Source organism: Uloborus diversus, chromosome 7 (assembly GCF_026930045.1).
Source record: "Uloborus diversus isolate 005 chromosome 7, Udiv.v.3.1, whole genome shotgun sequence".
NCBI classification, from domain to species: domain Eukaryota; kingdom Metazoa; phylum Arthropoda; class Arachnida; order Araneae; family Uloboridae; genus Uloborus; species Uloborus diversus.
In genome coordinates this window covers 18,600,871-18,612,968 of record NC_072737.1, presented here as the reverse complement: position 1 = coordinate 18,612,968, position 12,098 = coordinate 18,600,871, and the positions used below count along the sequence as shown (strand labels likewise).

At 35.0% G+C, this 12,098-nt stretch overlaps 1 protein-coding gene across 1 annotated transcript in view; it reads left to right on the top strand.

The window, feature by feature from the left end:
- Positions 1-9,207, top strand: part of LOC129225879 (mucin-2-like) — a 43,441-nt gene extending 34,234 nt beyond the window's left edge. Inside the window, exons 9-12 of the mRNA XM_054860408.1 lie at positions 1,695-2,209; positions 2,705-2,983; positions 4,729-4,966; positions 7,972-9,207. Of these exons, the coding sequence (XP_054716383.1) occupies positions 1,695-2,209; positions 2,705-2,983; positions 4,729-4,962 (1,028 nt within the window). The 3' untranslated portion in view covers positions 4,963-4,966; positions 7,972-9,207. The remainder of the gene's footprint in view (positions 1-1,694; positions 2,210-2,704; positions 2,984-4,728; positions 4,967-7,971) is intronic.
- Positions 9,208-12,098: the final 2,891 nt, after the last annotated feature.

Sequence of the window (12,098 nt, the reverse complement as noted above, 5' to 3'; positions counted from 1 at the left end):
AAGACAGTTGAAAAAAAATTGAAGTTTTTCGTCGAAATAAATTACCTTCCGGCGAATTGCTGTGACACATTCTTTCTTGAAATCATTTCGCTACCAACTGATAACTGCGTGTTCGGGTCACCAATGTAGAGACGGGTAATCCAGTTGTTAAAAGCGAACATTTATTGTAAATTGCAACAAAACACATTACCATTAAAAGAAATAAATATAAATTAATCAGTTCCATCTCGGAATAATCTAACATTTACACAACACATCAATCCAGATACCGCGCGCTAGCCAACTCAGCTGGAGACTTTTAAATAAACTTTGCCAGATTTGCATGCGCTGTTTCTCTGAGTTTAGGCCGTTGCCACAAGTTCATCGTCCTCCGTCATTTTTATAAATTTAAGCAACTGAAACATGTTCCTTCCCCCCTCTGACTCTCCTTGGACATATTAGGCCTGTTAGGTTTGATATCATAATCTAAATCTGCAAGTCCCCTTTGTAGCCTAGTAGTCTTCCTTTGAACCCTTTCTAATAAAGTATGTAATCTTTCTTATCTTTCTTTTAAAAAATTTAAGACGATTTTAAGTTTTCGCATCTTGTTCATATTTGTTGAGGAAGTAAATCATTTCATCTTCTAATTTTCATTTGCTTAAAAGACAAAGACAATCGGGTCTTATTTTGAGAGCCTTGAAACAATCAATAGTTTGTTTTAAATACCTCTGTCCGAAATGTTAAGGCATTTCTACCCCAGCACACTCCGAAAACAAATTTTGTTTCATTAAAATAGGCTAACTATTAAAACAGCAAATTAGTTATAGAATTATAGAGCAACAGGCCATGTGAGCGCCAGACCTAGACCTAAGTAGTAGAATAAAGGCCCAAAACTTTCTGCTTAAGCACATCACAGCAGGTAAGAAAGGTTTGCTATTATTTAAGCTGAGTCGTGCTGTCTTTTGCAGGAAACAGGTAGCAAAAGATGCGTCAAAAACTAAACATCTTAGAGTCATTCCACGTCATGTGACCTTGTCGTCTCCACCCGACATCTCCGATTCGAACAAAATTTTAGAGAGGTGCAGACATGCCTTTGAAACTAACCTATAAAAATTTTCAGCTACCAAGACCCAAACCTAAGATGGTGGATCAGCTTTGTGAAACGAATTGCCATATTTAGGCTGATCCGCCATTGGAGGCCATTTTTGAGCCCATTTTTCTTCTTTTTTGAGGTATTCTAGATCCTTCATGATTTGTGTCTTGGAAGGTGAAAATGTGCATAGGTTAGTTTCAAAGACATATTTGCACCTCTCTAAAACGTCCTCCAAATTGGAGATGGTTGGGTGGGGACCACCAGGTCAAGTGATATGGAATGAATCTATGATATTTAGTTCCTGCAGCAATTTTACTCACCTTCGCTACCTGTTTCCCGTCAGTGTCAGCTCCACGCAAATTAACTTACTTTCTGTAGCGTGCTTGCAGAAAAGTTTTGGGCCTTTATACTATGATGTAGGTTTGGCACTCCTGGGCTCTTGGTGCCTTGGACTATTTCACCTACCCTGTTTAATTACCACAAACATTATTAATGAACGAACTTAGTTTTTTACTCGCATCATTTCTGTTTATAACGTAACGACGAATGAAAATAAACCTACAATGTTCGATATGTTTGTAACGGTATATGCCTGTTACAATTGATAATATTTTCTTCATAGATCCTACTACCACTCAGCAAAAAATCGCTCCATCGCCAAAGAAGCTTTTGATCCGAGACGTGGCCGATGTTTTCGTCACTACCACAGTGGAGACTGAGTCCAGAGAACTCAAAACTAAGACCACCAAAGACACGATCCAGTCCAGGAGGCGCAGACAACAGGATTTTCCAGAAATAAGCCCGCCTCCAAATCCACCACCATTTCCCGAACATTTACCTTCAAAACCAATCAGTCCAGTATCTCCAGAGCTTGTCGAATCATCCGAATCGACGACGAAATCTTCGCCTCCAGAGGGGTCTGAGTCAGCAAGGACTTCGCCATCAACAGATGGTTGGAACGTGGTCATCCGGCAAAAGAAACCACCACCGTCAACACTGGTAGAGCAGGGGACAGATTTGGATTCTATGGAACAAAATGAAGATAATTCTGCATCAGGAAGAAAAGATGGCACCCTTTCCAAACCTCAGTTTGATGTCAAAATCCGCACCATACCACCAACAGAGATCGATTCCAAAGTAAGCTTTATATATAGTTGTAAATAAATCTTTTTTTTTTATACTCTCCAAAAAAGGGGGAGGGAGAGCAGAATTTTTAAATTATAGTTTAGTGTAACTATTATTACGTTTTTAAAATATTTGTTGCAACGATGACATAGTTTTGAGCAAATAAAACTGGCCATGTGTGCAATTTGTTCGTAATAAATACCGAAAAAATCAAAATGCTTTGAAAATATTGTGTACATTGTTAAAAAAAGTCGAAAAAAAATTAAATAAATAGCAATCTGATACATTTAAATGGTCAATAAACAACTATTGATTGTAACGACTAATGAAGAAGTAAGTAATAATCAGCTCAAAGCAGTTTCGAATGCTTCATGCATTTGTTTCAGAAAAACGGAATAAGATTTAGTGAATTTCAAATTTAAAAAAGTGTATCTCAGCTAATTTAATATGTTTTTTTTTTGTAAGAAATTCATAAAGATATGTTATCAGACAAATGTGTTTTTACAGCCACCTGACGAAATGATAGCCATTCCACCTTTGGAAATGCCACAAACTGTCAGCAGACTCAAGGAAGCCCTTATGTCTGGAAATCAGCTGGAATCGAAATCTCCGCCCACAGTAAGAGCTGCAGAGAAGAGAATGTTTCCCAAAGCCACGCCAAAAGCTGCCCCCTCTCAACGGACGGTCCGCTGGATGGACGAGCCAAAGCAGTCGGAAGGCTCTACAGATAGTAGTTCCGACAGCTTTCATTCGGCCGAAAGTCTGAGGGAAAGATCTTCATCTGAGGTCAGAAAACTATCCTTTCTCAAAGTAATATATTTTGTAAATTCATTTGCACAACATCAAACTTTTAATTTGAGATCGGGCTGCAAAATTTTACATGTTTATGCTTTTTCTTTGAAATGGAAGATTATTACTAACGAAATAAACAAGATGGTTCAAACACAAATGGAAAATTACTGCATCATAATGAACAGAGGTGTACTAACGAGGTGAATCATGGCACAAACTACGCTTTGAGATTTTTAGAGAAGTTGCTTTAGAAGGTCCTAGTCTCTTTTGGTGTACCATAGGCTTAGGGGGAAGGTTAGCATCCTTGTAATAACGTACAGCTGTGTTACTGAACAAAATATATTCATGAAAACCTGAATGTTGTGGTGTGGTATAGATTGTTGGTAAACGATTAAGTTCTTACTGTTTATATTATCATCGTTCAAATGACATCTTATTTACTTAAAATATGCGAAAGATATGAAATAGTACATCAGTTAAAATATTTTAAATGAAATAAAAGATCCAATATTTTTGTGACGGTATTATAACCTTCCGTTTGAGTTCGATTTTCACCCACAAATCAAGATGCAGAATTTTGCAGCTGGCTCTTGGACTATTCCAAGGAAAAGCTGAAAGCTACATACGTAATCACTGGCGAGATTGAAAGGGGATAGCAGGTCGATTCATATGCCAATTTAGTTGGCTAAAAAGGATGATTTATTGAATGTAACTTAAAAGGGGAAAAAAATTAAAGTTGTTGTAAGATAGAGAAATAGTCCAAGTTTTCTATTATCACAAATGTTCGATATGCCTTCCTTTCGTTACTCTGCAACTGTCCCATTGGTAATCTCCCCCCCCCCCCCCGCCCCCATTGCTACAGATTTGCGAGCATATTTCCTTTGATCAAATTTATTAAAATGCAGATTTTGCAACGAATCTCCGCCACTTCTTGCATCTATTCCTGAACTAAAATCAAGAATCTGCATTGCAATTAATTTGGTGGACAGAATACATGCTGGTTTACTGGTGAATTTGGGGCAAGAACGGATTTACCGATGGGACATTAGGGAGGTTCAAAAAAACTTTTTTTTCAGCTAAGAGTCCAGGACACTCGCTATATTTTTTTTTTTTTTAAACACTTAATAATAGTATTATGCTGTAAAAGTTTTAGCTTCTTACTAAAATTTTAAGAGGTGCTCAATAACCCCTTAATTTAACATTAGTCACAGCATAGAAAATATCACAAATTGAGAAATATTTCATTTCCCGGCTGTTTTTTTTTTTTTTTTAATAATTGTTTTATTGTAATGTATATGCATATTTCTAGTGTATATTATAATACGTAGCATTGTTTTTTCAGTTCGAAGTATTTTTAACCCCCCCTCCCCATTCTTTTGAAGTTTGGGGGAGGGGGTTGAGCACCCTCTTTCAGTTGAAGTAGGAAGCTAAAATTCTTCCAGTATATTGCTATCCACGAGTCTAAAAGGATTGTGGGGTGTCTCGGTACCTAGAAGAAACTTTTTTTTTTGCATGTATTTTTGAACTACCTCAATGGGACATCTTCAGAGTAAGGAAAGGATGTCACATCGAACTTTTGTGATCATGGTAAACTTGAACTATTTTTCTATCTTATAAAAATATATTCATTCATATTTTCCCCAGAATTGTCATTCAATAAATCATTCTCTTTGACCAACTAATTTGTAGACATCATATGCAAAATGCTGCTTAAACTGCATCTTCCACCCACCTTTCAGGTGCTTGAAGTGGCTCCGACGTTACCCAGTCAGTGCCGGGGCTCTGCAGGGGGCCGCCCCTCCATGCTGGAGCGTTCTAGTTCCGAGATCGAGACCAGCCCCGAGGATTCCCAGGTGCGTTGGATCGGGGGCGTAGTCCCGCCCATAGAGTCCCTCGCCAGATTCCCCAGCACCGTCGTGGCTAGGGCCGGATTCTTCAGTGAAGACAAAGGTGGGAAGGACCGCCCCGGTTGATCTGGTAAGTGGTTAATCCATCGGAATCACTAAGCCATTTCCCAATCCGCTAGCACTGAACACTCGTGCCGATATTTGTGAGTGTAGTAGGAGTGCCACAATAGAACCAGTAACAGATTCTGGGCCTAGTCCAAATGGTCCTACTTATTTTATTATTTCTCAATGAATATCAAGCGCCCTCTTAAAGCTACTCATCTCACCGCAAGGAACAACTACCGCCGAAATACTCTTGCAAATGACTACAACCAGTGCTGCAGCTGGGGGGGGGGGGGAATACCACTAAAGCGCTGACTACAAGCCTGTTGAGGTAGTCTTTTTCCAAAAAGGGGAGTTTTTGAAGGGGAGTTTGAAAGGCTTTAAAGTATCTGCAATTTTGCCTTCTACATTTAGCTCTAAACATCTTTCATCCGATTCGAATCATGTTAACTGGTACACTTTTTTGCTCGAAACAATACATCATTAACCTTTAAAGCAGTCGCGCCGCAGCCGATATGGTAGTTGCTATACTAAGGTGAAGGCTACCTTCACTGTCGATTATTTCACAATTTGCCATAATTATTACACTTTAATGTTGCCATATCCAGTCGAAGTTCCTAGGTTTTTATTTTTGTGTCCAGTATCATAAACTAAATCCACTTACTAATCTAGCATAAGTTCTTTGAATACTTTCCAGTAAGTGAGTAGGCGTAACAAGATGGTGATTTTTAGTTGTCACGCCCCTTTCTCCCCGTTCAAGATCTTCAAATTTTCCAAAGCGAAGCAAAGACTTTTAAACTGCTTGTCCACACCCACCTGTCTTCAAGAACCTAACTTTAAGTTTAATTTTTTAAAAAAGAGAAATTTTTTAAAAACAAAGATAAATTTAGCAGTTTTTATATGCAACTTAGTGCTTCGAAGGAACGATAGATACCATAAGTTACAAGTCCTAAAAACAAATCTTAGGATATCTTTGACGATATTAGGAAAATAATCAGAGTTCAAAAGCTATTGCAAATTTTTTTTTTCGATGTATTGAAGATTATAAACGCTATTTTAAGCTATGTGTTGGAAGCGTTCTTGGAGGAAGTGAAGGCTCTCACTGGGAAATGGTTCGATGAAGGTCGAAAAGCGCTGGGATCTGAGACTATCTTCAAGGGAGGAGCAGTTGCCCCTCTTTGTTCCTTTCTGGGTACTCATGAGGGTGTATCTCAAAATGAAAAGACTGATTTCTTGGAGAAAGAAATTCACTCTTCATCCCTGGAGCGCAAAAAATACTTGATTTAAAAAAAATTTTAAAAACGCAGCGAGAAGAAGCTGTCCAATTTAGTTAAAAATTGGTGGGTACGAAGACCATAGCCAGAATAGCAAACGATTAGCATTTTGAAACGTTTGACAAATATTTTTTCGTTTAGTTTGACCATTTTGAGGGGAGAAAATCAGTAACTCTTTGGACCACATCTGGCCTGGTTGCAAGCTGTCAGTCGGTATTAAAAACTGCGCTAAGATTAGTTTTGATTATAAATAGTCTGATTGCTTTAAATATTTATACTTTTTTGATGTTAGGGTCAGGTGGGGTGGAGTGGGTAGTTTATTCATCTTTCGAGTTACAGAAAAGAAAAAAAAATTTTAATAAAAACACTCATGTTATTTACAATAGTTTGATTTCATTTTGGTTCAAGAAAAAACTGAATGGAACCAGTCAGTTTAGTGGCAGCCTACAGTTACATTGTAAAAATCAAAACTAACTGATATCGTTGAAACTTTGTTTTCCGAATTTCGTTTGTATTTAGATAGCATTCTATTGCTAATATTTTCATTAAAGGAAGTCTCCTTTGTCAACTAAAAAAATCAGAAAATAAAAATTCCATAGATTTTAAGAAATATGTTAAAATTTTTTAAGTGGGGTGGAATGGGTATAATATTAGGCTTAATGACATAGGCTGTGGAATTAACTTTTTTCTCATTAAAAGTTTTTCTCTGAAGTAAGTGTTTCATTTTATCAAAAGTTTTATATTCTGAAATCCTTATGTTATGGAGTTGCTTACGGTTGCACTAAATCTGGTTGGATGGAAGACAATTTTTAAAGAATGGTTCAAACTTTTCGTAAGGCATCTGACTAGACATTCAAGCCAGCTGACCTATGAAACTGTAAAGCATGCTATTGATAATGAAATTATAATTAGCCTACCGCCTTATAAGAGTCATACTATGCAACCACTTGACAACGCCAGAGCTGACTAAATAAATTGAAAACCAGTCTGATCAAACTCCCTTTCCACTAAGCTTATGTTGAAGTACAATATCTGCAGGAGATTGGGTGCTCGTTGAAAACAGTGTTAAGAAATTTAAAAAGTATTTTATTGCTCAAGTTCTAGAACCTTTATATACTTGTGCTCATGTTGTAAAAAAATCTTTGATGGGAAATTTTTTTTCCTCTTCCCCAATAAAATGAAAATGGAGAATTTAAAAAAAAAACAGATTATCAAAACCTAAGTCAGCCAATCCTCAATAAGCGTTGACATTATATCTTCAAACTGCAATGAAATTACAGACTAATAGATTTTTACCCTTATATTAATATATTGTTGTGAAAAATAAATAAATACATGTTTTCACTCGGAAATTTAATTTAAAACAATACTACCCATTTCACCCCACCCCATGGGGTGAAATGGGTATAAAAACAGACTTTGAAATAATAGCTTTTTCACAACATAATAAAATTATTTCAGTAATAATAGTTATGGATATGTGAAGTGTATTGGTGAAATGTAAAAACTCAGTTAAGGTTTTTTAATTGTTGGATATCAAATTTGAATAGTTTAATAATCATTTCAAAAATACCTGTTTTTATACCGATTCCACGCCACCTGACCCTACTTAGATGGTGACGTAGTAGTTGAGTGATTCTGCACTCAGAATCAGACAGCGTTCATTTTCAAGCCCTTGTCTTCTTTAAAAATCGACCTAAACCTGATTTTTATAGGTATCAAAAGCTCATTTTACACTGTGTACTTTTTCTTTTTACAGGATCCACTTCAACAAGGGAATTTCTTCTGAACTTATATATATAGCCAAAACTCTCTCAGCTGCTTCATGAACATAAACAGCGAAAACAAAAATGTTCTTTCACTGCCAAAGAACACTCCACGCAGGAAGACGGATCTGTTTGTATGCATTTCTTGTGCAATGTTTGTCATTTCCGCCAAGCAAACTGCCTCCAAACCAGTCAAAACGGGCAGCTTACAAAAAGAAAAAAAAAATCAAACTTACAAAACAAATGAAATGGGCGGCATCCTATTTACGATATATCCACAAAGTACACTACTACAGTATTAAACACTGCTGTCATGCATATTCGAGAGCTCAACTTGACCTATATTATGATTTTATAATCACGTCAGACAAAAAATGTGGAAGACAAAGGAGTTACGACTGTTTCTTTGCATTCATAGATCTAATTCAAATTTTTGCAACCTAAATTTAGAAAAACGTTGGTAAAACAGCTGAAAAAATTTAGTATCTAATTTAATTGTTGACTAGTTAAAATACCCAGAAATATATTTTAACTTACATTCTAACACTTTTCACTGTGCTCATATATTATTTTCAGTTACTCATTCTGGTATGGAGTAAATAAAATTCAAAATTAGTTGAATTGCTTTGGGAAATAACTATACTTTTAACAATTAAGTTTCAGCTCGTATAATTTTCCTGCGTATTATCCATGGCGGAAAATACTCCGCAAGTTCTAAAATCATCTTGAAGAAAAAAAAATCTTTGTAATCCGTGCGGATACTACAATGTAAAAAAACGAAATTGATTTGATTTTTCATACAATTTTAGCGACTAAATATAAAACGTGAAGAAGTAATAATTTTTAAGGTATAATCAATCTAAAAAATAATTTCTTATTGAAACCGTGTAGTCACAATACGCTTATAACGTAAAGACAAAGAATCAATACAAAGGAGCAAACGGCCTGTACTTGTGCAAATGAAGGCTCCTTTCTTGACTGTATGGTTGTTTATTTTACACAGCCTGGATTGCATAAGAGAAAAGTTCAAGCTATGTAAAATAAACAACCTTACAGGCAGCAAAACGGTCTCAATTTGTGAATTCTGTTGCAAATGGAGGTTCAACGCATTGGCGTTGAGAAAAGAAAAAGCATAGATAATCCGCAGCTCATTCACTTTCCACCGTTTTAAAAGATAATACGCAAAAAAATAAAATAAAATTTTTTTTTTCAAACCAAATTTTTCCTAAATCCCCAAAAAAAAAAAACTTTTTTTGAAATGCATCAAACAGATTTTTTTTTAAAGATTTGCAAATAGAAAAACATTTCCAATGGACTGTAGTTTTCAAAATACAATGTATTTAAATTCACGTCTTTGGGACCAATTTTAAAAAGAAAAGAAGTTTTCATAACTAAACTGCAGAACAAATTTATCTCTGTAAATATAAATAAATAGGTATTGCGGCATAATCTTTCACGGTTTACATCTTTCTTTGCAATTATTATCTAGTCCTGTATATCTATGTATTACGATTATATTCAAAGAAGTACGGCAAAGCCTCGATTCATCGTTTCCGGAGGGGTAATGACAGGTTAAAATTATAAGTAGATTATGCATTATTTATATAATTGAGTACAGTTCATTTAGTACATAAATACATCTGTACAAGCGAGTCTAGGGCATGATTTGGGTGAAATAACTCCGCATGTAGCATTCAACAGGATTGAACACATGAGGAGGAGGATACAATCTTACACAATATTACATGCAGCTAAATTTATGAGGGACAAAAACTTATGCAAATTTACATAAATTGATAGGAAACAAACCTCATGCAACATTGCATAAACTGTGTTGAGATGAAAACTTAGAGGCAAAAATGTATTAAAAAAATAAAAAACAAAGTGATCAAATGATCAATAAGTATTAGAAATTGTAGACGTATTTCAGGAATACATGGAAGCCAATGCAAAATTGTGAACTTTGGAGTTAGAATCTATTTTTTGGTTATCATTTATGAATTTAAAACTGCAGTTAATTAACACCAATGTTGAGTAATATCTTTTAAAGAGACAATCAAAAATTTAAAAATACATATTTAGACTTTTAAAAAGATATTAAACCAAGTATAAATTAATGCAAAGTAATGTTAGGAAGTTTGATTCAATATTCATAACAAATTATTTTTTTTTCCTTTCGTTGCAAATTTAATTCACATTGTAAATGGTTAATATATAAAAAGAATTCATAAATATCCAGCTTAATAGTACTCCACAGATCGTGACTCTTCAAATTTTTAGTTTACCACTAAATCCATGCAAATATGTTTAGGTAAGATCATTAGTATGATAACACATAAATTTACTCTGACAAATTGGTTATTATTTCAAAAATATCACAGGATCATTGAATAGAAAAGGTTGATAAAGGAGCGATAAATTGAGGTTTAACTGTATTTCAATTGTTAGAATTTCAAATTTTATGTACTTTTCAATGTGTGTATTCCAGAAATTTTTACCCCTTTAATAAAGATATTTTTCTGATGAATTTATTGGTTTTCTTTCTTGGAAACAAGCAAATTATTAGCACAGCATTGAAGAACAAAGATCCCTTCAGCGATTTTTCCACTTTTTTTTCTTCTAATTATCAATATAAAAATATTAAGGACCTTTGTATAAAGCTACAAGTAGTTACCCTTTAGTGAAGCTTAGGCAGAGCTAAAAGCAGATACAAAACAACTAAGGGGTATTAACTGCAGTTAATACAGAAAAGTTAGCATAGGCGCACATATGTGTAATTTTAGAGGAAGGCTAAGTTTTTGTAGGGCTTTAATTTATAGGGGGGAAAAGCATTTTAGATCATCTGTATATAAAATACAGGAAAGAAAGTATTAGATTCGTGAAGATATTCCGTTTCGAAATTCAGAAGAACTAAGGGTTTTAAGGGGACAAGAATTTTTCTTTTCTTTAGAAGAAAAACTGAAATGGCTATCTAAAATACTTTAGATAATTCTGAAAGCAAATTTAGGGCAGGGTCAAATTTTAAAATTAAGACGCTTTTAATAAAAGTCATTCATTAATGGCTTATGCTGAAATGTTTTGATATCTGTGCTCAAAATTTCCTGAAAATTTGGAAGGGAAGGGGTTCAACACCCCCCCCCCCCTTAAATGGGCAGTGGCATCAATTACAGTGCACTTTTTTTATATAATTCAAATTTTACCTGCTGTGATTGAGAAAAGGATGCAACAGTTTGTGAAGTTTATCGAAGGACTCGCAACTTGGAAACTTCATTTCCGATAGCGAAAGGAGTGCAGGACACTATTGGCAGGAACCACACGTATGAATGTAAAATTGCTTCTTTCTGAAAACTAAATAGCAACTTCCAAAGAAAAAACAAAGACACAAAAATAAAAAATAACTATCTTTTATCATTTCTATAAAATCATTTTTCACGATACAACAAGACACCAATTGGGACAAGAAATATATTTCGATGACTGCTAAAAAAATAAGTCATTTCACATTTACAAAAATGGATATTGGCTGCACAGCAACAGAACAATATCCACATTAACCCATACAAAACACACAGACCAATCAATGATCTTAAATATAGAAAAATTGTACAAGCAGGAGTATAAATATTGAAAAAGTGCACAAGCAGGAGTATGTACATTCATTTTACAAGTGTATGATACATTTTTTTGCAAATGAGTCGTCATGAGCTAGTACTAAAGTGCTTACCTCCTGATGTAATGTCACCGAATGTTTGCAGGGTGGAAATTGCAATTGCAGTCAGTCAAAGGAACAAACACTCAAAGCCTGGGATTATACTGCTGCAGGGTTCGTACTCAATTTCAGAAATAAAATGAAGGAGTAAAATGAGATTTTGAAGGAGTACTAATGGGCTGTCATTAAATGATGTCACACCTTTGACCCTCTGCCTCCTTTATCAAAGTGCCACACTTCACCTAACTACTCCTCTTGTCCCATGTCATATTTTTTACAAACATATTGTTACAATAACTGTGTGATGTCACTTTTTGTCACCCTCTCTCTTCCCCTTGTCACAATTTCATGAACCCCTCTCCCCCTCAAGGCATGACATCACTTGTGGATGACCCTTTTTTCAATATCATA